Source organism: Diceros bicornis, chromosome 36 (assembly GCF_020826845.1).
Source record: "Diceros bicornis minor isolate mBicDic1 chromosome 36, mDicBic1.mat.cur, whole genome shotgun sequence".
NCBI lineage: Eukaryota > Metazoa > Chordata > Mammalia > Perissodactyla > Rhinocerotidae > Diceros > Diceros bicornis.
In genome coordinates this window covers 12,437,311-12,459,691 of record NC_080775.1, presented here as the reverse complement: position 1 = coordinate 12,459,691, position 22,381 = coordinate 12,437,311, and the positions used below count along the sequence as shown (strand labels likewise).

The 22,381-nt window shown below is 48.7% G+C and overlaps 1 protein-coding gene and 1 long non-coding RNA gene across 2 annotated transcripts in view; one reads left to right on the top strand and one right to left on the bottom strand.

Moving 5' to 3' along the window:
• The window catches only part of ECHDC3 (enoyl-CoA hydratase domain containing 3), a 24,144-nt gene extending 7,126 nt beyond the window's left edge, over positions 1 to 17,018 (bottom strand). The window contains exons 1-4 of the mRNA XM_058532412.1: positions 16,722 to 17,018; positions 12,254 to 12,375; positions 10,458 to 10,555; positions 5,676 to 5,876 (exon numbers count right to left, since the gene is read on the bottom strand). Of these exons, the coding sequence (XP_058388395.1) occupies positions 5,676 to 5,876; positions 10,458 to 10,555; positions 12,254 to 12,375; positions 16,722 to 16,891 (591 nt within the window). The 5' untranslated portion in view covers positions 16,892 to 17,018. The remainder of the gene's footprint in view (positions 1 to 5,675; positions 5,877 to 10,457; positions 10,556 to 12,253; positions 12,376 to 16,721) is intronic.
• Positions 16,091 to 22,381, top strand: LOC131398749 (uncharacterized). The gene is made up of 3 exons (XR_009216979.1): positions 16,091 to 16,139; positions 19,775 to 19,898; positions 22,349 to 22,381. It is a non-coding gene; the product is annotated as an uncharacterized LOC131398749 (long non-coding RNA).

The following is a 22,381-nucleotide window of genomic DNA, read 5'->3' as shown; positions in this document are numbered from 1 at the left end:
CTGTATTTGGAGATGGGGCCTAGAAGGAGAAAAGGTTAAATGAGGTCATAAGGGTGGGGCCCTAATTCAACAGGATTGGTGGCCTTATAAGAAGAGGAATATCTCTCTGCCATGTGAGGACACAGAGAGACAACGGCCGTCTGCAAGCCAGAAAGAGAGCTCTCCCCAGAAACCAATCTCCTGGCACCTTGATCTTGGACTTTCAGCTTCCAGAATTGTCAGAAAATAAATTTCTGTTGCTTAAGTCATCCAGTCTGTGGTATTCGTTACGGCAGCCCAAGCTGACTAATACACACAGGAAGATTATCGATTTTTGTAATATCTTAATTCCAAAGCAACTCCAAAAATTTGCTTTAGGAAAAAAAAAAAAGCTTATAGGTCCCTGAACTGAATCACTCTGGGAGCACATGGAATCCTAACCCTTGGAGACGTGTGAACAGGGCCGACCCCTGTCTGTCAGAGAGAGACGGTTCTGCTCATAGGAGAATTAAATGACCTCTTAAATTCCCTTCTAGATAAAAGACTTCTAATGTTATTTCAGGATCTCTAATCATAAACAAAAAGCAAGTGACCTTTGGGACAGAAAGGATATTTTCCCCTTATGTCAGTGAGTCAGTCAGTGAAATAGAGAAAGACAGAGATAGACAGCTAGTCAGAACAAGAGACACAGTCAGAAATCAGTCAGAATATAGTCAGATTCTACAGGTTCCTCTACTAAGTTCTGGGCTCTGTGCTCAGCACATTTGGAAATAAAATGGTGCCCAGACACCACCCCAGCCTCTCTTGTTACCAACAGTCCAGTGGCTACAAGGACCGTTAAATTCAGAAAACACCTCACATGGAAATATTTTCAAAGGTGCAAGACACGCATCTTTCTGGAACACTCTGACTGCAGCCTCGCCTGCAGGCAGGTGAAAGGACCACCGCATGCGGCCACGTCCCCGCTACTCCTGGATTCATCAGCACTTATTTTTGATACAAACTTCTTTTACTATCACTTACACGGATTCACTTACAGTGAAAAAATCCTAATCATTAAATAGTAGGAGGTTTTATTTATGTCCCTCCTCATCCTCTTGCGCTCTCTGTGTAGAATGACAGACTCTCCCGGGGAGAAGGATGAGGAGGGATGATGAAGAAGGCTTGGTCTCCGCTGTGCGCCAGGTCTCCTGGGGTTTCGGAACCCGATTCTGGGGGCCTCCGCTTGGTCACAGGCTTTGGCGTCAGGCACACGAGCTCTGCTCCTTAGTCTCATCTCAAACCCAGGCAGCACAACAGACAAACTGCCTCCCAGGAATGCCAGTTTTTAAAAAGAAAGAAGTCAAGAGAAGAAGCGGAGAACCCGGGACGGTGGACAGGGGCTGGCTAAGTGGCTTCCTTCTTGCGAACCACTGGGTGCGTCCCAGTAGAGGCAAACAGGAGAGAAAGGGCCCCTGTGGCCCTCAGTGATGGAGGCAAAGCGGCAGTGGGGTCAGCCAGAGCGCCGGGGCACGCCAGCCTCCACGTGGACCGGGCAGGGCACTCTCCCTCCTGCTTCCCCTGTCCTGGCACCTCTCCCTGCAGTCCTGAAGACCAAGAAGGTCTCAATGGGATCAGCGCTCTCACAAAAGAAGTCTAGAGGAGTAAGGTCAAGGCCTGAGTCCCTGGCCCTGCCCTCAGCTTCCTAGGTCATCCCCACTTAGTCTCCAACCCTCTCTGGGCCTCAGCTTGCCAATCTGCCTAGTGGGGCAATACTACTTAGCACCATGTTGCTTTACAGGGATTTTACCCAAACAGATTAGATAATAGAGTGTCATTCCCTAAGAAAAAGAAAGCCTATTTATTTTATAGCGAATCAGCACAATCTTTACTTAAAGTCTCTATGTGCTGTGCCCCCGAAACTTCAGATGAAAGAGAAGAAGACACGTCCCCTCACTCTCTTCGCCAATCAACCATGCAGCCTTTCAGGGCAGCCCTCCTTGGGTCACCCTAACTAGTGGTGGCTTAATACTTCCCCTTCCGGGGGTATCTGCATTAAAACGACAGAAGGCCCTTGAGGCCCAGGCCCACCCCAGAGGCAGGGGGACCTGGGTCTGGAGTCAAATGTCCCTGAGCTCCGATCCCAGATCAGCCACTTACTGACCACAGGACCTTAAGGAAGTGACTTAACACCTCTGAGTCTGTTTCCTCATCTGAAAGACAGGAGTAAGGCCTCCATCCTCCTGCAGAATTGTGAGGATTAGAGAAAGTAAGTCTAAGGCTCACAGTACAGAGCTGGGCGCTCAGCAGGCAGCTGATAAATGCAGAGGCTACTATTAACACGCCAATTCCAACTGTAAATTTGTATGACTCTCTAACGTTGGCTTTTAGGTGTCACCGCCCCTGAAAGGGGGTGATTATTTAAAGTAGTGGGGTGCTCAGATCCCCTCAAGGCACACCTATGACAAGACCCAGCTGGCGGTGTGTGGGCGTCAGGGGTTGCCACGCGGCAGGACTCAGGGGAGGGGAGCTGAGGGAGGATCGCCAGGCCCATTTAACTGGCTGGGAAACGCTAGGTGAGTCGCTGGACCCCCCAGGCCCTCTGTAAGTTGGGGTGTTGAACTGCGGGTTCTCGAAGGCGCCGAGGCCGCGTGTCCCACTGTGACGGCCTCACAAACCACCCTTAAAGAGCAGATTCTGACACGCTGGGTCTGGGGGGGCCTGGGACCCTGCGTTTCTCCCGGGCTCTGTGGTGATCAGCCCACCAGGCCGAGCGGCAAAGCTTTACACTTCCAGCTTGGAAGCTCTCCTGTGTTCTGATGAGACTCTTAGGAAATCAGATGCTAGAGTCACAACGTTACCATGGCAAATAGGAGGAAGCAAGTGTTCCCACCGCGGAGGCATGGCTGGTCTGGGAGGAGGGAGTTCGGATCTTTCCTGCGCTCTACCTGACACCAACTGCTCGAGGCGCTGGCTCCACTTTTCTGAACCAGGCCAGCTCCGACTGGGGAAGGGAGCAGCTGCGCCAGGCAGGTTGTGTAGATGGTGCAAGACAGATGCATTATTTAGCTCACGCCAGAGGAAAGAGACACTTCACAAATGTGGAAGATTATTCACGCCCAGGCTCAGCTGGGCTTGAACACAAGGGCTCCACTCCCGGTTTCTGCTCCCAGTGGACGAACCGCAGCCCCTCGGTCTGTCGGTCTCTGGCTCAGCTGCGCAGTTTCCCGTGGTGACCAGCAGAGGGCACTGGTGACCCACACGTGTGGCCTTAGCTGGCGTAGAAAGGGCCGAGCTTCCCAGGCAGGCCGGGTTGCAAAAGCAGCTGCTTGCTTCCCTGTGGACGTGCAGGGGGACAGTGCCCCCCACCCACACACAGGTGACGGCCTCTGTACGGATGTGTTCGTATGGGTGCACACAAGCAATGGCGACAGGCAGGTTTAGATTTCTGTGAATCCCTAGTTTTCCGCCTAAAGGGGGCCACACAGGTGAAGGCTGCAGATCCAGAAACACGGCAGAGGCCGCACCTTCCTACTAGATTCCCGTTATCAGTACTGCGATTTCAGCTCATTGGTGTTGACCACAAACCTCAGGTAGCCCAACATCAATGAGCCCAACGTGTAGGCGCATCTACTGACAACTCTGAGCCACTTTCAGACGGCCAACTAGGAAAAAACTCCGAAGGCTTGAAAACAATTCACAGGCCTCCTGGGGATCAGACCACGAGGAGTGCAGATCAGGGATCTGAGCGGGGAAATACTGGAGACTCTTTGCCCCGTCTTCTGCGCAGGGCTGGCCCCTTGCAGAAACTGTTTCTGGAAGGTAAAAGCTACTTTGGTTCTTACAACGTCCCGCCACTTAATCTGTCACACTGGGCAATTATGCAATGTAGTTCTGAGAACTGGGCTTCCTGGGAACTGAAGGCATGTTTCTGTCACACTTTTTTCCCTCTTTCTTCTCAAAAACTAATTTAAAATTTGACAAATATGAGATAATGTTTAAGTTTCTAGGACTCAATTATAAGCCTTGATTTACAAAGTTTGTTTTGAGAAAGAATGGATTCTTATCCTGACAGTAAGGCTGATTTAAAGGTTTCAAATGCCTTGACACAGAACCTTCCAGAATGTCAGGTGCTGAAGGAGATGAACAGCCACAGGCAGGCTAACCAGTACAGCTGCCTTTAACCATGCCAAAGGCCTCGTGATTTGACTTGCACAATTATAAGAGTTTATTAACAAGCTCTGACAATATATTACAATGCACCTTAATTTAATGTAATGGCACAAAGTAGAGACTTAAGAAGTATTTATTGAATTGGTATATATACATTTTAGGTAAATGTGTATCCTGACAGGATCCAAACACCCCCTTGGACATGAGGACATTTAAGCAAGTTCTTGTGTTTGGACAGGTCACCCTGTGCAGTGTGGAGCCCACGTTCAGCCAGTTTTCATACGTGTGTGTGCTTGGACGTATCTGTCTTCAGAATTCTCTCACAAACACACATTTCTGGAAAAACTAAGGAGGAGGCACCATGAAAGAAAGCAGTGCTTCCCTCCACTTCTTGGTCCCGCGGTTGACTTCCCTTGGGTCTCGTTTCTCTTGTGCTGCAGGCATATGAGCAACTGCTAATTTTTGTAGTTGATGCTAAAATGGATAATATATTCTAGAAAGCACTTTGGGTTCCATACTTGCTCTGGTATATGACTCTCCCTCCCCCCTCCTTTTTTTTTGTGTGTGTGTGAGGAAGATCAGCCCTGAGCTAACATCTGATGCCAATCCTCCTCTTTTTGCTGAGGAAGACCGGCCCTGAGCTAACATGCATGCCCATCTTCCTCCACTTTACATGGGACGCCACCACAGCATGGCTTGACAAGCAGTGCGTAGGTCCGCTCCTGGGATCCGAACCTGCCAACCCTGGGCTGCCAGAGACAAGTGCATGCACTTAACCACTACGCCACCCTTCCCCCTCCCCTTTTAAAAATAGATTTCCAATTGAGAATGAGGAGGTATTCTTTCCTAGAGCAAGGAAGCCACTGGTTTCCACTTAAGAGATGTTCAGTAAATATTATTTCACCATGTTACAGGAAGGAAGAAAGCTTTGTGGAGAAAATGGACTTCTCTGCGGTTACCAACGACAGAATAACTTGTGTAATACGGCTCCTTCTGGGGCAGATTCAACATACCATGCACGGGGGGTTCCTGAAATGCAACCATCTTAAACCTGACACACTGGGTATATTTATTTTTTTATCAGCTACTTTCAATCCATTCTGGAGCGAGACAGACCGTTGGAAAACAAGAAGCCAGCGCACTAGCATCCAAGCCCCTTGATACTGGCGTGTGTCACCATGATATGATCTCTCATGGGCAACCACTGGGTGCAATAAAACTCAGTCTCAATTGCATTTCAAATAGGATTACAAAAATGTGTGCCTTTATGAAAACAAACAAAACAAATCCAAACACCGAGGTAAGAGCGAAATGTGGTGATCCACAAATTGAAGCCCACCGTGAGAGGCTACAGAGGAACAGGCAGCTGGCTACGCCCTCCCCCACACACGACATCAGAAGGAACGCGGTGGCACATCCAGCCAGTGGTGCTTTGGGCAGAATGTCCTCATTCAAACAGTACTTTTAACAAGTGAATTCCAGAACTAACCCTCACAGGCACTGGAGGATCACTACAGAGACAGGGCTGCGGGGAATTCGATTACCTTTCTCGGCACTGCTCTCCCCAAGGCGACCCCAGGGCTGGAGCAGAAGAGCCCGATGTTCACACCCGGAGTGGCGAAAAAGGACTTGTTGCTCGCCACGGCGATGTCACAGCTGGCCACCAGCTGACACCCGGCAGCAGTGGCCAAGCCGTTCACCATGGCAATGATGGGCACGGGGTGATTCTGGATCAGCATCATGACCTGAAGGAGCAAACACACCCACTTCACTTCCAGCCAAGAGTGAGGTGCAACATTATTGCTGATTATTGTACATGATTTTACTGTTTTCAGAGTGATTTTCACATGCGTCAGTGTATCATTCTATGAAAAAGAGGAAAAGCAGTCAGTCACCGAGAGAACTGACTTGCATTAAATATTGATTATGAACCAGACTGTACAATTTGGTCTTCTGGGAACCCAGGAGGAAGGAGCCGTATTCTACAACCAGGACTTGAAGTCTCAGGGGGAAGTAACCCTCCTCGGGCCACAGGATCCGCCAGCAGTGGCTGTGGGGTCTGAACCCGCATCTGTGGGTCTCCAAGCCGCTGGTCTGTCCGCCCCAGCACAACACCACTGAGAGCCTGCAGTCCCCTCCCACTGCTCCCCAGCAGCCCCTCTGGAGAACAGCGCTGACTGCGACCTTTGGGGAACAAACCCTTCTATTCCAACCGCACCTGCGTGGAGCCCTCGTGTCAAAAGTCTGAAAGTGATATTTGGTACTTCCTTGAAAAATTAAGGTGGAAAAGTGACTGGAAGGCAATGTCCTTAGTCATTACTTCTCACATTCCCACTGAGAATACTCTCTCAATTCTATGAAAATGGTGGGAACACCCTGCTGTCATCAAAATAAACAAAATTCCTCAAACAGAGCCATGGGCCCAGAGAGGGGAGCGCCAGCTTGCTCATGGGACACTCCTTCCTCCCTTGAATCTCCAGAACTTGAATTTATTTTTGAAGCTCATGAAATAACTTGTTTATTTCTGCATTTCTTCATGACACTCTAAACAGACTGTGTTGCTCTGGTAACTTCCATTTATAAATGGATGCTCTTTGAACCTGGCAGGGAGGGAGGGAGGAAGAGAAGGGGAGCTACATCTAGGCTTGTTTCCCAGGCGGCAACTCAAAGAAAACCCACCTTCACTGATTTGAAGATTTTGCCCAAGGAACTTACCTTCTGTATTCATAAACATTTGGTATTTCTCAGCTTTACATAAAACAACCAATGATAGGGGCTGGCCCGGTGGCGCAAGCAGTTAAGTGCGTGTGCTCTGCTGCGGCAGCCCGGGGTTCACCGGTTCAGATCCCAGGCATGCACCGACGCTCTGCTTGGCGAGCCATGCTGTGGCGGTGTCCCACATAAAGTGGAGGAAGATGGGCACGGATGTTAGCCCAGGGCCAATCTTCCTCAGCAAAAAAGAGGAAGACTGGCATCATATATTAGCTCAGGGCTGATCTTTCCCACCAAAAAAAAAAAAAACCATAAAAACAACCAATGATATATTAAAGGATATGATATCATACTCTACAGTAGTGGTTCTTGACTTTTTTAGGGGGGTGCCTTTTGAGAACCTGATAAATGCTAATGCCCCTCGCCCTAGAAGAATGCACATGGCTATACCCGTACCCCCACACTGCTCATGGATTTAGGGGGTTCGTGCACTCCAGGTGAGGATGGGGTGTTTAGTGACAGAGCTCATCCTCAGTGAGCCGCAACAGCAAGGAGAAGGACACACAAGAACTTCTCAAGTCTCGCTGCAAAAAAGGAAAAGTTTTTGTTTCAGCTCTGAGTGTCGTCTGTCGCCTAATGAACTGAAGTTACTTATGAAAAGTCAACTGTGATTAGAGTTGAACACTCCGTCTCCTGCCTGCCATCTATGATGGGCTAGAATTCCGTACAACCTGGTGGGAAAATACTTAGGTAACTCAGCATATATCAACGACATTAAAAATATTCATACCTTTCATAGGAATTCTACTTCCAAAAAATTCTGAAGTATGGTAAAAAATGCTGTCTGGACAAAGATGTTTGCCAAATCATTATTTTACAATAGTAAAAAAACTATAAATAGTATACACAGATAAAAATAAGTAATAAAAAATGGCTATGCAAACTAAACAATATCCATTTAATGGAATGCTGTGTTCTCATTGTGAAACTTTCCAAGAGAATTATCAGCATGGTGGTCTGGGGCGTATGTAGTGGTCTGGAGCCAGGTTGCCAGGGTTTGACGCCCACTCTATCACTCACTGGCTGCCTAACCCTCAGTTTTCTCATCTGTAAAGTGGGTATAATGATAGTACCAACCTTACAGAACATGAGAATTATATAAATATGTCTAAAGTACTTATAATACTACCTGGCACATAGCAAGCATTCAATGCTATAATCATACTATGCCATTACACAGTAAAATCACACCTATGTATAATTATTCAGACAAGTACACATGGAAAAAGATTAAAAATAAATGTAGCAAAATTCGTATTAATTACAGTTTTCTCTAGGTGGTATGATCACGGTATAGTATCAGTAATTTATTTTTCTTGCTTTTGTTCTTCTAGATTTTCAAAATTTCCTATCATAAGTACTTATTACTTTTATAATTACAAAGTATTTTAAATAAAGTTAGAGAACAATTCAGACGAGATAAAGGGAACAGAAATAATAAACAAGCTGGGATAATCAACCCCTTGATAGCCAAGAATTGATTAGACCTCCCCTTTTGCCTCCTGAATGAGGTCCTTTTTTTTTGGTCCTGCCTACTCCAAAATGTGACATCAACTTAACTCTGCCCTAGCCTACGGAACAGCGCGACTGAGGGTTCCACGTTATTTCCAAAAGCGCGAGGCCTGTCGCGATGCCATTTCAGGGGTGGGTGTGAGCAGAGAGAAGAGTCTCCTCCTGGACTAGGGTCTCCACCCTCACGCCTCACCAGGACGGAAGAGAGGCAGGGAGCAGGGTCTGGTGAAGGCTGCCCATCAGCTCACACAAGGTCACTTTGGCTGTTCCATAACCCCGTGTTTCTCCTCATTCTCCATCTGCCCTATTCCCGATTTGTAAACAATTAACTATCATGCGGTACTTGTTGTCCGTAACAAATCTGCTATAGTTTTTAGAAGCTGAGCCAAGTCAGGTACTTTTATCTTCCTTTCTAAAATCAGACTTTCTCATGCATGAACCGAACAATGACTTATCTAGCTCATTCTGTTCTAATCTGCCTGCTGATTAGACGTGGAAACTGAAATCTTGCACAAGTTCAGGGTGCTCATATTTATCCAAGACGATTTAATTTTCTTAGGAAAAGTATTAAAGAAATCAATACACTTTCACTCCTACTTCACTACATTAGGGCTGGGTCCTGTGTAGACACTGCGTCTTTCCAGTGAGCCGGAGGCATCCGTGGGTTGGAGGCCTCCACGAAATCCGGCCTGTATCCTCTGAAGCAGCCCTGGCTCCCCTGTGGCCCTCTGTGAACCTGTTTAGATCTCAGTTCATGCAGACACCACGGCAGAGGGATAAAAGCAGGTCCTTTATGGAGGAGGGGAGGGCTCTACTGGTTATCTTTGATGAGTTTCTATTTTGGCCAAATATACTGGGTATTAGTAGAAAAATAACTTCCAAAGCACGAGGCCTTGGCAAACACAAGAGCAGAATGTTACATAAACATCATTAACATGAAACAAAAGCCCTATGTCTTAGCTCTGGCTTGCTGCCACCTCTCCATGAGGCCTCAAGTCAATCGCTTTTCTAGTTTGTCCCTCCACGAAATGAGAAAACTATAATCTGATCTCTTTATGGGTTTCTGGAAGGGCAAGGAAAACAAACGATGGACAGAGAGGTCACTTAATCACCTTCCTGTTCACCTCCCTCTTGCTTACCTCTGTCTACATGATAGGAATCGTTAACATTTGTTAAATTATTAATGACCAAACAAAAGAATAAGTCAATGAATGAATGAAAAATTAGGTCAAGTAATCTTAGGGTCAGGTTATGAACCTGTTGATATGTCTTCTTTCTTAACTACATTTCCAGTTTCAGTTTGGCAGAAAACTCTTTTTTCCTTCTATTTCTTTCAAGTTTTATGTATATATTAGTGCTCAATAAATACACATGAAATGAACAATGTGTTACTTAAAGTTGGATTCCATAGTCAATTTTTTTATTATCTAGGGGTTGATTTAATATATTTATAAATCATCCCAAACTTTTTGTTCTTCCTCCTCCGTATCTATCGGCAATTTCCCTCCTTCATATGGTTAAAGAGACAGAAAGGAAGAGGTGAAAATCAAGAGGTTAATTTTCCTAGTTGGAGGTGGTGATTCTAAAGGTTGGTTGAAAGAAGGGTTTGAAAATAATTTTAAAAATCATATTTATTCCATTTATGAATGTTCTCTTTCCCATTAACAGAGCTGTTTTAAAATTTTAAAAATTATAATAATCTTAGGTTCTTCCTCTCTAAAGATGTACATTTCCATCCTTTACCTCTTACTTATGTGTATACCAAGACAAACCCCCTTAATGCTTGATGTGGCACTATTAGTAGCAGCGTATATTTTATTTTCTTTGGCATATAACAAGATCAACAGCAAACTATGGTCACTTCTTAGAAGTCTAAACCAAAGAGTTGCTCGGATGAAGGATTCACAATGACCACAGAGGTGTCAGTGTTTCTGCCGTGGTAGGTCTCATAGATAAAACCTCATCTGAACTAGAAGCTTAATTCAATATTTAATACAATTATCATTTTCAGGCTTGCAATGTCGACCTTCACCTTGGCTTACCTCAGAACAGGTTCGAAACACTTCAGCATGATAATCTGGGCCTTGCTCATCCGTCAGTTCCTTTAAGTCATGCCCAGAAGAAAATACAGGCCCCTCAGCTGCAAATGTTTCCAGTTGAGAAAAGAAAATAAAAAGATGTAAACAGCCAGAGCTGGGAAGTTCACTTACTTGTCTACTGAATAACTTTAGCGAACAACTGTAGCGATGCTGTGGACACTTAGAGAAAGTCAATGGCCCAATTTTGATAAGAATAATTCCAGTTTGCCTGAAGAGTTATAGCCAGTATGTCATGATGACAACGCAAGGGGAGGCATCTGTCCTCTAAAAGGTCCGTGGTGGAAATGCATGAAAACATTCAAGCACAAATAGGAGAAGGCTCAGCAAGCAGAGGCATGACTTGTTTTCAGAGCTGTCCCTCTGCTCTCACACTTCTGTTTCCGGACTTGGTCTGGCCTGAGTGTATCAACTCACACAAGGCCATCGAAACCCACCGTGCCTTCTCGTGTCTCTGTCATTGAGTCTATAGACAACGGCCACCCATGGGGGTTAGCACTGGAGAAGGTAGAGAGTGAAGAGAACCCCCTTTTTTTTACAAACGAGGGATCTGAGGATGTCGTTTTAGTGTTATTGTTGTCATTGATAAGAACTACAAAATGTAATTCCACTGATAAGCTGATAACACTTTCTCATATTTTCCTTTTCTGGTGGCTGTTTTGACAGGCAATATTATTCCCTTTAAACAAGTGTGGAAATTGTGTCGTTCAGAAGTCAGCTGCCTTTGCTGCATCTGGGTCATACCCCCATGTCTCCTGGACCTTACAGTTGTTTTCCCTTCGCTACATGAAACAGTTGAAAATCTATATTCAACCATTGATAAGAAGGTAACATTCTCCAGAAACACTGATCCTTAATTTCAAAAAAAAAAAAAAAAAAAGTGCATCACAGAGCATCATCCATTTTATTTTTTGTGGCTCCTTTAAAATACCGACATTTCGGGGCTGGCCAGGTGGCACAGTGGTTAAGTTCACACGCTGTGCTTCAGTGGCCCGGAGTTCACAGGTTTGGATTCCGGACGCAGACCTATGCACCACTTGTCAAGCCATGCTATGGCAGGTGTCCCACATATAAAATAGAGGAAGATGGGCACAGATGTTAGCACAGGGCCAATCGTCCTCAGCAAAAAGAGGAGGACTGGCAACAGATGTTAGCTCAGGGCTAATCTTCCTCACCAAAAAAATAAATAAACAAATAAAATACTGACCACTATTATTTAGACTACCCACATCATCACCAGATAATTTGGTAAAAATTCCTACTGGAAAAAGAGCCTGGAAAGAAATAAGCAAAATATGGCACCACTGAAGAAGACCGTAGATATCAGTTGAAAGCTTGATAAGAACAGAAAGACAAATCTATCAAATGCCCTAGCAGCCTGGTCCTAGCTGACTAGGTAGTCTACCTAAAGGATTCAACCCATCTTATCAGGTCCACGAGGAAGTCAATTCTCTGATTTTGATGGGCAGACCATCACAGCCAAGTGTGGCAATGTTTCATATCTGACAAAAAGGAAAAGACACGTATTTTCACTGCACAGTAATCTTGACTATAATTTCCACAGTTAATAGCGTTAGGACCAAGGCTCCCACTACACACGAGTTTTCCATAATTAGTGTTCTTGTAAAGGAGCTTCAACACAATTCTCCCGTTAAGTGAGGGAATGCCCCAGTTAACCGAAGCATTTTGAGAACTCTTTTCTGGGTACTGCAGAAGACTGAGGATGGATATCAGATAAATACCTGAAATGACAATGACTTTCAGATCTTTGCTCTCAGCTTCGTGAAGAATGTCACTTTGGAGAGATTTCAGCATTGCCAGCGACAGCGCGTTTCTCTTCTCTGGATTGCTCAAGACGATCTTCCTGCGAAGAACATTTTATAATTACTGGGTCATGCACCAGTCAAAACCAGTAAGGGCCCCTGTAATTCCTTTCTAATTTGGGAACTATTTTTAAAACACCAGGAAGGAGAATTGCAGGTGCTTAGATGCAATGAAGAGGGTCTGTCAACTCTCCAGAGGTACGCTAAGTCAAAACAAGGGGACTACCTGAAATGCGGGCTGGGTTTTCCCCCTCTTTCCCTTGATTTGTTTCTCTTTTTCTCCACGTTTGCTGTCAGAAACGTGACTGCCACCTCCACAGAAAGGGCAAGTCACAGCGGCTCCAAAATCATTGTGGCCCTTACTGAGAGGCTGTGAGTTCCAAGACAGCGGCGGGAGCCCAAGGAAGTTGCCACACACTGCTACCTTCCACTTATTTCTCCCCGTTGTTCTTCACAAAGAATAAGGTTAGGAGAAGAGCCAAAAAGGAAATACGCCCCCAGATCTCCTCCCACCCACCCCACAGAAGAGGCAGCCAAGGTACAGCTGCCAAAACGCGTAGACAGCAGCATTTTCCCATCTTTTTTTTTACAGAGGCATCCTGTATTCTGGAAAATAATTCATGCTGCATGAGAATGGGATATGTGAAGAACAGGACTGAACCGTGTGTGTCATCTCACACAGGGCCTGCTCACTATTTTCAGGTTCCCCACCTGCTGATTAAAATAACCTGAATTGTCATCTCACTGTCTCTTCACAGAAATGTCTTATTTTTGCTGTTATAAGAAACGGGCAGCAAGCCAGACATCAGATTATTGTTATAGATTTTATAGCTGTTACCCATCAGTCTCCACCCACATGTTTTCTGCCTTCCTTATTCTTTTTTGAATCTGATAGTCCTACTGCTATGTGTCAACCAGGATCCTCCATAAATAGTCTCCTGTATTGCTGTTTTCTGGAAAACCACTTTGATGACTGAATTTATTTCAGGGCAATAAGAATAACCATCTTCTTTGGAATACCATCTCAGGTTTGCTGCCATCTTCAGGTGGCTGTGATATTCAGGGTTCTGTTTCTCATGAACACGTTCTCTCCTAAGTACAAAAACGACTTGTAGCTGACATGCTCATAGACTTTGAAACCTGTATTTTGGGAGTGGTGGTTAGAGAACTGCTGATAATCCTTCCAGTAAAATAATGAGTGTGCTTGTGGTAGCAAACCTAAAAAGCTGCCATCCCATCGGTGACAAATGCTTAAATTAAATTCTAAGGCCTCAGGCAAAATTGGGTAAAAAGATGCCAGCCCCCAAATGCCTCTGCTGCATGGCAGTGTCTGTTCAGATGTGTCCCCTTAATCCTTTGGCTTGTGCATTACACCCCCTGTCAGAGTGTTCTAGATTGCTGAGTTCACTTTTCAACCCAGTGTCACCAGGCTTCTGTTCCTGCCACTCCTCTAAAACTGTCCTCACCATCTCCTATTTGCCAGAACCAAATCCAGTGGCCACTTGGATCAGGCTCTCCTTCTGGAAGCACATTCCTGCTCTCCCGGTTATTTGGTACTTGTTTGGCCGGTCCTTCTCGACTTCTCCTAACCTTCTGCTAAGCCCTAATGCCAGCGATCCTCGGGGCTCCCTCTTTTGCCCTCTTCTTGTTCCATACTTGTTCGGTAGCTTCGCCTTGGCCTTGGCGTCAACTACTACCTCTGTGCTGATGACTTGCAATCTTTGCCCTAGTTCAATCCTCTCTCCTGAGCTCCAGCCCTACCAGTTCATTCAAATGCCTCCTGGGCTTCTCCCCTGACGTGTCCCTTGGGCACCCCCCCAGCTCCCAAACTTGCCCCCTCCTCTCTCCATTATCTCAGTGCTGTCACTCAGATGCCCAAGCCAGACGCTGAAAGCCATCCTCTATTGCTATCTCTTCCTTATTCAACTGGTCATCACACCGGGTTGATAATACCTCCAAAAAATGTCACCAGTCTGAATTCTCCTAACGGCACTCTTGCTTCAAAACCCGTGATGCCTTGCACCTAGAGCTTCACCAACAGCACACTCGTTAGATGGAATCTCTTAGAGAGTGAGGTCACCGCCAGGGCATGTGATAAAAGTGTAACGTTTCCATTTACAAGGCAAGAGATGGGCCCTGTAGATGCCCTGATGAGCTGTCTCAAGATCACATATTATTGGAAACTACCAGAAGATCCAGGAGGCAAGGCATCATCATGTTCACAGAGGAGACACTCAACGGGTATCTGCTGACTGTATTAATGACCAAAAAGAGCATTTCTATTTTTCACAGCCAATTCTACCAACGCCTGTGATTTTTCATCTCATCACGTTTTTTTTTGCCATCTCTTTGAAACCTACGTGGTGAGTACACTGAGTTGGCACAGCAGAGTGGGAGGCAGGTTGGAGGCAGAGGGACCCTTCTCTGACTCCTGGCATTCCCACCTACTGGCTGTGTGGCCTTGAACAGACTGTCACCTCTCTGAACTTGCTTCTCCACCATAAAGTGGGATAACATCATCTATGTCGCAGACTGTTGTAAGGGTTGGGGGTAAAGAACGTGCAGTGTCCACCAAGTACCCAGTTCATAGCTGGCCCTCACTACACGACAGCAGCATTGCTGAGAAACAGCTTTGAAAAGGGACACTCGAAGCATGACCGAGCTATTCAAGCTCACCTACTTAGCACCCAACATTGTTCTGCTTTATTGCTGGATTTGGGGATTTCCTACCTACAAAATGATTCCCAGCATTTATGATAGATTGTTTCCATCATCTCCCTTTCTGATTCATGTTTAACTCCAGAGAACTCAACCGGGCCTTCTTTTGTCAACCGGCTGCCAAGCCAGAAGTCAGGCTTCTGACAGATTTGCAAAAGCAGAACAGCCCTTGAAAATGGGCAAGAAGGACCCCTACCTGGGCCCTGCATTTTAATTTATTTTATTTTGTGTGTGGGTGTGAAGAAGATCGGCCCTGAGCTAACATCTGCCAATCCTTCTCTTTTTGCTGAGGAAGACTGGCCCTGGGCTAACATCCATGCCCATCTTCCTCCACTTTATATGGGAGGCCGCCACAGCATGGCTTGACAAGCGGTGCGTCGGTGCCCACCTGGGATCCCAACCGGCTCCGGGCCGCCTCAGCAGAGCGCGCGCACTTAACCGCTTGCGCCACCGGGCCGGCCCCTGGGCCCTGCATTTTAGAGCACCCTGCTAGGACCTTCTTCCAGCTGTACCCCTCTAGGTGAGCAAGGAGCCCACTGGGATGATGGGTGTGCCACCTGGAAATCACCACCCCCTTCCAAACCCCGCTGTAGTTACCCGAGACCCTGGAATTCCCAGGCTCTGCAGTGGGCACCCCCAGGACCATGGGGTGCCAAGAGCAGCTGTCTACAGGGGCTGAAGGGACAGAGAGAATATGGGCACGCTGGATGGGGTGCCTGCAGACCTGGGTGCCAAGCCCCTGGCAGAGCAGCAGCAGGAGGGGTGGAGAGGTGGGAGGGGGTGAGGGCAGGGTGGGAAGAAAAGATAAAAGCTTCAGGCCAGCAGCTGGCTTTCCACAGCTTCTGGGGAGCTCCTACGGGCATGAGGATTGTAAATTCAAACATGGCCTTCCAGGTCTTAGGAAGATCTACTTGTCAGGGGAGGAGAAAACATGTTTAGCAGTTAGCCGGATTCCTAACTTTCAAGTACTTAGCCATGTGACGCAGGCCTCCTTGCCCTGGCCGGCAAACGTCACGTGAGGCCTGGATGGGACTAGTGGCCCTTCAACCTCTGCTACTTCATCCTCCAGTTTCCAGTCTGTGCACCGGTATGTTTTTTTAAAGGGATTTAGGCTCGTTGAGCCAAAGGGCAGAGCTCAGGACGGTGTGTCCTCCATCCTATTATTGACCCGCCCCCACGTGGCCCTCGGGGTGCGGGCCAAGGAGCAGCTTGGCTCAGCCTAACCCGGCCCTGAGCCAGGTCAGGTTCGTGCGAGGCACAGAACCTTTCCCGAAGGGCTGCCTCAAAGGCCACAGCAGCGGTGGGGCCACCTGCAGAGGGGCCCACACTGAGCCCCCAAGTCCAACCACTCGGCTCCGCTGCCTTAAGGGGTGGAGGATGTGCTGGGGCCGTCGGGGACAGTCCGACTTAAAATGCCCCGTGTGTGCCCTGCAGGGTCCCCAACGCTACCCTGCCCGGGCTGGGGGCCTCTGCAAACCCCGCATCCGCGGACGTCCCCGCCGCCGGACTGGGCAGTGACGGAGCGGTGGCCCCGCGTGGGGTGGCGGGCGCCGTGGCCCGGTCCCTGTGCGCGTGTGTCCTCCCGGTCCCGCCGTCCGCCCGCACTGGGAACGGCGCCGCTCGCCCGCGGGCCGCTCCGGGGGCCAGGGCGCCGCGGCCCCGCGCTGACCTGATGCCGTCCTGCTGCCGCACGCTGGTGGGTCGGGACCCCGGCTCCGGCCGCCCGGCCCCGGCCAGCCCGCCGCTGCAGAGGCCGGCGACGAGCGGAGCCCACGGGCCGCGCCCGAGCCAGCCGGGCCGCTTCGCCCCGAAGGCCCGCAAGCCCGCGGCGGCGGCCATGGCGGCGGAGACGCGTCCCGGAGGCCGGACACTCGAGGGCCGCTGGTGCGAGCCGGCCGCTGCGCTCAGACCGCCCCCGGCCGCGGGCGAAACCGGGTCGCAACTCCCAGGCCCAGGCCGCGATCGGACTCCTCCCCCGGGCCGGACCCCTCTCCCGCCGCCCCGCCCCTCGGCCCCCGGCGCCCCGCCCCCCCGAGCTCTCCCGCGCCCCCTGTTGCTCCCGCCCCTCCGGCGCCCCGCCCCTCCGGCGCCCCGCCCCCGGCGCCCCGCCCCCAGCGCCCCCCGCGCCCCGCCCCTAGACCCTGGAGCCCCGCCCCCTGATCCACCAGTCCCAGCCCCTAACGCCCCGCCCCCGAGCTTGCCCACGCCCCATGACGCCCCCACCCCCACGGCTCCGCCCCTCCCATAAGCCCCGCCCCTGGTATTACGCCCCGCCCCCCGCAACGCCGCCGACCCCGGGCTCCCTGCGCCGCCCCTGCCCCGCCCCTGGGCCCCTGAGGCTTCGAAGGGGTGGGGCCTGGGGGCAGGACGCAGAGTCCAAACCTGCAGGCCCGCTCGGCAGTTTGTTTGCCTTGGCAATGCCGGATAAAGAGTTTAAGGGAGGCGAGGAGCGGATTCACTTGTTCCTTTCTGCACCAACACCGAGAATGTGGTGGCTCGCCTAGGTTAGAAACATGAGTGTCGTCAGGTGGCGACTGGCGTGAGTGGTGGATGCCACTTTATTACAAATTGCTTTGCAAAGTGCTTCACCCCATCCCCGGGAAACCCGCCCAGGCCTCGCAGGTGATCACAGGTCAGCCGGTGTCCCACGCAGGCGTTGACTTTTGAATGCTTTGTGTCCTCTCTTACTGAGAACCCGTGGGACATGTATCTCTTGGGTTTTTCAAATGCACCCAGGAGGGCAAGGGAGGCCCTTTTCAGGATGTAAACGGCTGGCACGGGTGGGACAGGGCATATCCTGCGGCTGAAAGCCTCAGTATGATGCGACTATCCTCATTGTCATTTGCTGGTTAACTGCTTCCTGTATTGGTTCAATTCCCAAAGTCGGGAGATTTGTGGGACACATGGAAGGAATGGTCTCCGCCTCACCATCTTACAGTCACAGGCGCAATTCTTGGCTTTTGGGTTTTAAAAGCCCAGCACTTGAGGGTTGGAAAGAGCAGCAAACAGGCATAATAGATTTGGGGGTCACGGAGGAGTCAGAACAAGGCCTCCAGCCTGAGGCCAGATTAAGGTCCTCCAGGATTGGGGGCCAGGATAGGGCAAGTAGGACTGGTAGGAAAATCCAGAAGAGGCTAACTGTTGTGGGATTTGGGAGAGGGAGGGGCCAAGTCCTCCTGGAGAAGAAGTGGGAATGGTGGGAAGCCCCAGCTAGGGCAGAGGCAGGCTTCTCCTTTTCCTTGGTAGAACTTTAGGGGGTCATGAGACTCCAGATGGCACAGGATGTCTGGGCAGGTGGGCTTGAACACCTCAGAGAATTTCCCAGGGCCCAGCATGATGCTGTGACCACAGACTGGTCCCTGTCCTCTGAGAGAGGTCTGGACCCCAGGAGGCCCTGAGGTGGGGAACAGAGGATGACTCAGCAAGTGAGGATTGACAAGTGGAAGACAAGGTGGGAATGAGGACATCCTGGATGGGTGACATCACCTGTACCCTTCAGGTAGGCTAGCATATGCCCAGGTAACAACAACAACAACAGCAAAAACTAGTCTAAGTGGCTCACACAACAAAGCCCCATTTCTCACTCACACTACAGGGCTACTGCAAATCAGCAGAAAGCTTTGTGTCAAGTCAGCACTGGACTTGCCCAGGGAGCTGATGGAGCAGCCTCTCTCTGGAAAGTTGCCAGTCTCTGTGGCAGAGGGAAAAAAAAAGAATGGGGAAAAGCATAAACTGGCACTTAAAGCTTCCTCCTGGAAATGTCACTTCCTCTCGAGTTTCATTTGCTGGAGCAAGTCACGTGGCCACCTTCAGGTGTGTGGGGAAGTACAACACTCCCTTATGTTTGGAAGGAGGGAGCCAAAATCTTTTTGAGCAATGACTACCTAATGACTACCACACCTGCCCAAGCACAGAGCCTTGGTGTTATAAACTAACTTATGCTTATTACTCAGGGATCATGGATAGAATTCCAAATTGGCTTAGAGTAAGTTTCTGCTGTCAGGCAGAATGAGGGTTTAAAATAGAAATTAAGCTCATAAATAAAATGAAGTTAAATTTCTAAAATACCCACATTTGTGCATTGGGATTTGTATCTTTCCTCTTAGTCATGCCAAATGCAGAAGAGGCAGAGCATGCCACCAGAGGCTGCAGGTCATGCAGGATCAAAAAGTCTGATCAGAATCATCACCATCGTGGACCAAAGTCCACCAGCAGAGGACATTTCTCACCTTCAGACTAAGATTAGTTTCACCAGGAGGACCGGAGATTTGGTTGAGAGAAGCAGAGACTGCTCCATCCCAACATAGGAGTTGGAGTAGAGGAGAGAGAACTGGAATATAGGGTTTTGAGAAAAAGAAGAAACTAGAAGGGCATTCAGAGCCTGAAAGTTGCAGATGAAAACGGACAGTTTCAGAGACACCTGCTTCTAAATTTTATTTAGTAATAATAATAGTCACTCTTTAAGAAGTCCCGGCTCTGTGCCAGTGCTTGCACTTGGCTTTACTTCTGCCGTCTCAGGATAACTTGTGAGGCAGGTATCGTTATCCTAGTTCAGAGAGGTTTTGCCAGCCCCGCTCCCTCTCAGCACCCTGGTTACAAAGTTGGGACTGGGCACTGGAGGTCAGCTGAAGGATGGGGCTGCGATGGAGGTTTCTGTGCTCATCTAAATTCCTGTGCCAGCTCTCCCATCCCTTTCATGTCTCCTCCCCGCATTTCTTTCAGAGCCTGTAGCCCCGGTTTGAGAGTGGCGAAATACACAAAGAGGGACGTGGAGATGGACGGCTATCGCATTATCCAAGAGGGAGTCGCTATCGCTTGCTGGAACACTTGTCCATCCTTAAGCAGTGTGAGAGTCTTTTCATTCGGGCTGTTTCTGCAGGCCTCCTCTGCCTCATTAATTTTGATAGGGTCTGCTTGTCTTTCTTCTCTCTTGTTCACTGCCCTTCTAATCTATTTTTCCACGCGGGCCCTCTCCTTGACACAATTTGATTTCCAGGTTGCTAGCAGGCTTCTCCCTGGCTTTGATTTATATGCTCCTTCCCTGGGCCACATGTCTTTGCTGTACAGATGTGTCTTTGCTACCTTTTCACAGTTCCTCTAAAGACCCACGGATGCTTGGCAGAACGTTGCAGAAATAATGCAGAATAAAAGGCAATTCCAGGGAGCCTGGTGTCTCCGGCTTGATGTAGGAATGAAGGAAGACTTAGAAGTCCTCAGGGTGCAGAGAAAGAAAGTGAAGGGCAGATTTTCAGCTGCTTATGGAGTGGTGTTTGAACTTCTTCTGATTATTGATTTCAGACCCTTCTGAGACAGGCGTGTAATGACACGGTTCAGAGGTACAGTGTGAAAGGGGAGCTGAGTTTCAGCGGAGATCCTCTGGCATCCGGCTGATTCTCCGCCCTCATTCTCCCCACATCTGTCCCCCCTCCCCCCAAAAAAGTCGTATGAGGGTCAAACACCCATAAACAGAAACAGCTGCAGATGCTTTTCTATGTTCCAGTTTTATTATATTTTATTTCTCATCCACCAGTCATTATCCAAATGCTTTTTGCAAACCTAAAACTTCTCCACAGGAACCCATGCCTCAAGTTGGGTGAAAATTAATTTAGAAATTAAATGGGGTGGGAGTGGGGGTACATGGGTGAAATTAACTTCCTTTTATCCCCACTTAGCACAAATTCTTGAGTTTGCTCATATACCTTAAACCAAAGGAACTCAGTAACTTCAGGTAGGGGAGGTAGACGAGTGATGTAAGCTGATGAAGAAGCCTGTGTTTCACGGTCATGACTATAGATAACGTTTTGAATGAGCTTGCCAAGTTAAAGGATCCTAATAGTGGCCTCGATAGAGAGCAAGGAGTCACTTGGGAGAGGAATGTTGAACGTTTGATCCAATAAAGGATGCTAGACAAAGACCGCCCTGCGGAGGCCACAGAGCCATGCAGCTCATCACCGTTCAAGGTCCCTCGATGAGGAAAGGACAAGAGACCACAGAGCAAGCCAGCCTCCGAACAACAAGTCGCAGAGCCACCGCAGGGGCGGGATCCACTGGTTCCTGTCTTCCACAGCCTCTGCGTTTGCACCACACCTCACCATAATTATGATCCCCCCACAGAACGGAAGGTTAAATTGTGTTTCGATACTTCAAGAAGAAGGGAAAAAGGAGTGCACATCCTGGCATGGAACAGGTTAACCTTCAGCCAAATGGAACATTCCGCTCTGCAAATGATCTACTGCCTGAATATTCCAGAGAGCCTCAGCGGAGAGTTAAGGGGGTGGCAGTGGGGAGGGGGAAGTGGAGGATGTGCCTGACTGGACAGAGGAGGGATGATTTCCTCCTTGGTTGCTGGGAGGAAGGGATGGGGCGGGTTTAGTTCTTGGTAAGTTACTAGGTAACTAGTTTGATGACTGTAGTGAGTTACCTCTGAGCCTGTTTCCTAATCTGTAAAATGGGGGAAATAATACTTTCATCCATTCAAAAAATATTTGTTGAGCATATCTTGTGCTGATCTAGGCACCAGGCACTGATCTAGGCGGTGAACAAAACTAAGTCCTCACGCTCAGAGGGCTGGCTCAGTGAGGAGCCACAGGAGGTTTTTAGCAGGGGAGTGAGTGACACAACTTGACTCATATGTTCAAATGATTCCCCTGGATGCTGAGTTGAGAATGAACTATAGGTAGCAAAGAGCAGAAGCCAGGAGATGAGCGGGAGGAAATGGCGCTAATCCACTCAAGTTGGACAGGGCAATGGTGGTGGGGGGGGTGGGGAGCAAGTGGTCGAGTCTGTATACACCTATTTATATTTTGAAGCTACAGTGGACAGGATGTGCTGATGAGTGGGGTGTGGGTGTGAGACAAGGAGGGAGTCAAGGATGACTCCAGGGCCGGCCCCGTGGCTTAGAGGTTAAGTGTGTGCGCTCCGCTACTGGCAGCCCGGGTTTGGATCCCGGGCGCGCACTGACCCACCGCTTGTCCAGCCATGCTGAGGCCGTGTCCCACATACAGCAACTAGAAGGATGTGCAACTGTGACATACAACTATCTGCTGGGGCTTTGGGGAGAAAAAGGGGAAAAAAAATTAAAAAAAAAAAAAAAAGGATGACTCTAAGTATTTTGGCCTGAGCAAATTATTTGTAGGCCAAGGTTGTTATGATTATTCTACATGACAGGTGGTATAGAACGCTGTTGATGAGTCTGGTGGGGGCCAAACAGCCTGGGTTCACATGCTGGCTTCACCACTGACTTGCTGTGTGGACTTGAGCATTTTGCTTAACCTCTCTGCCTCCATTTCTTTGCAGGTGAAATGGTGATGACAACACTACCTCACGAGT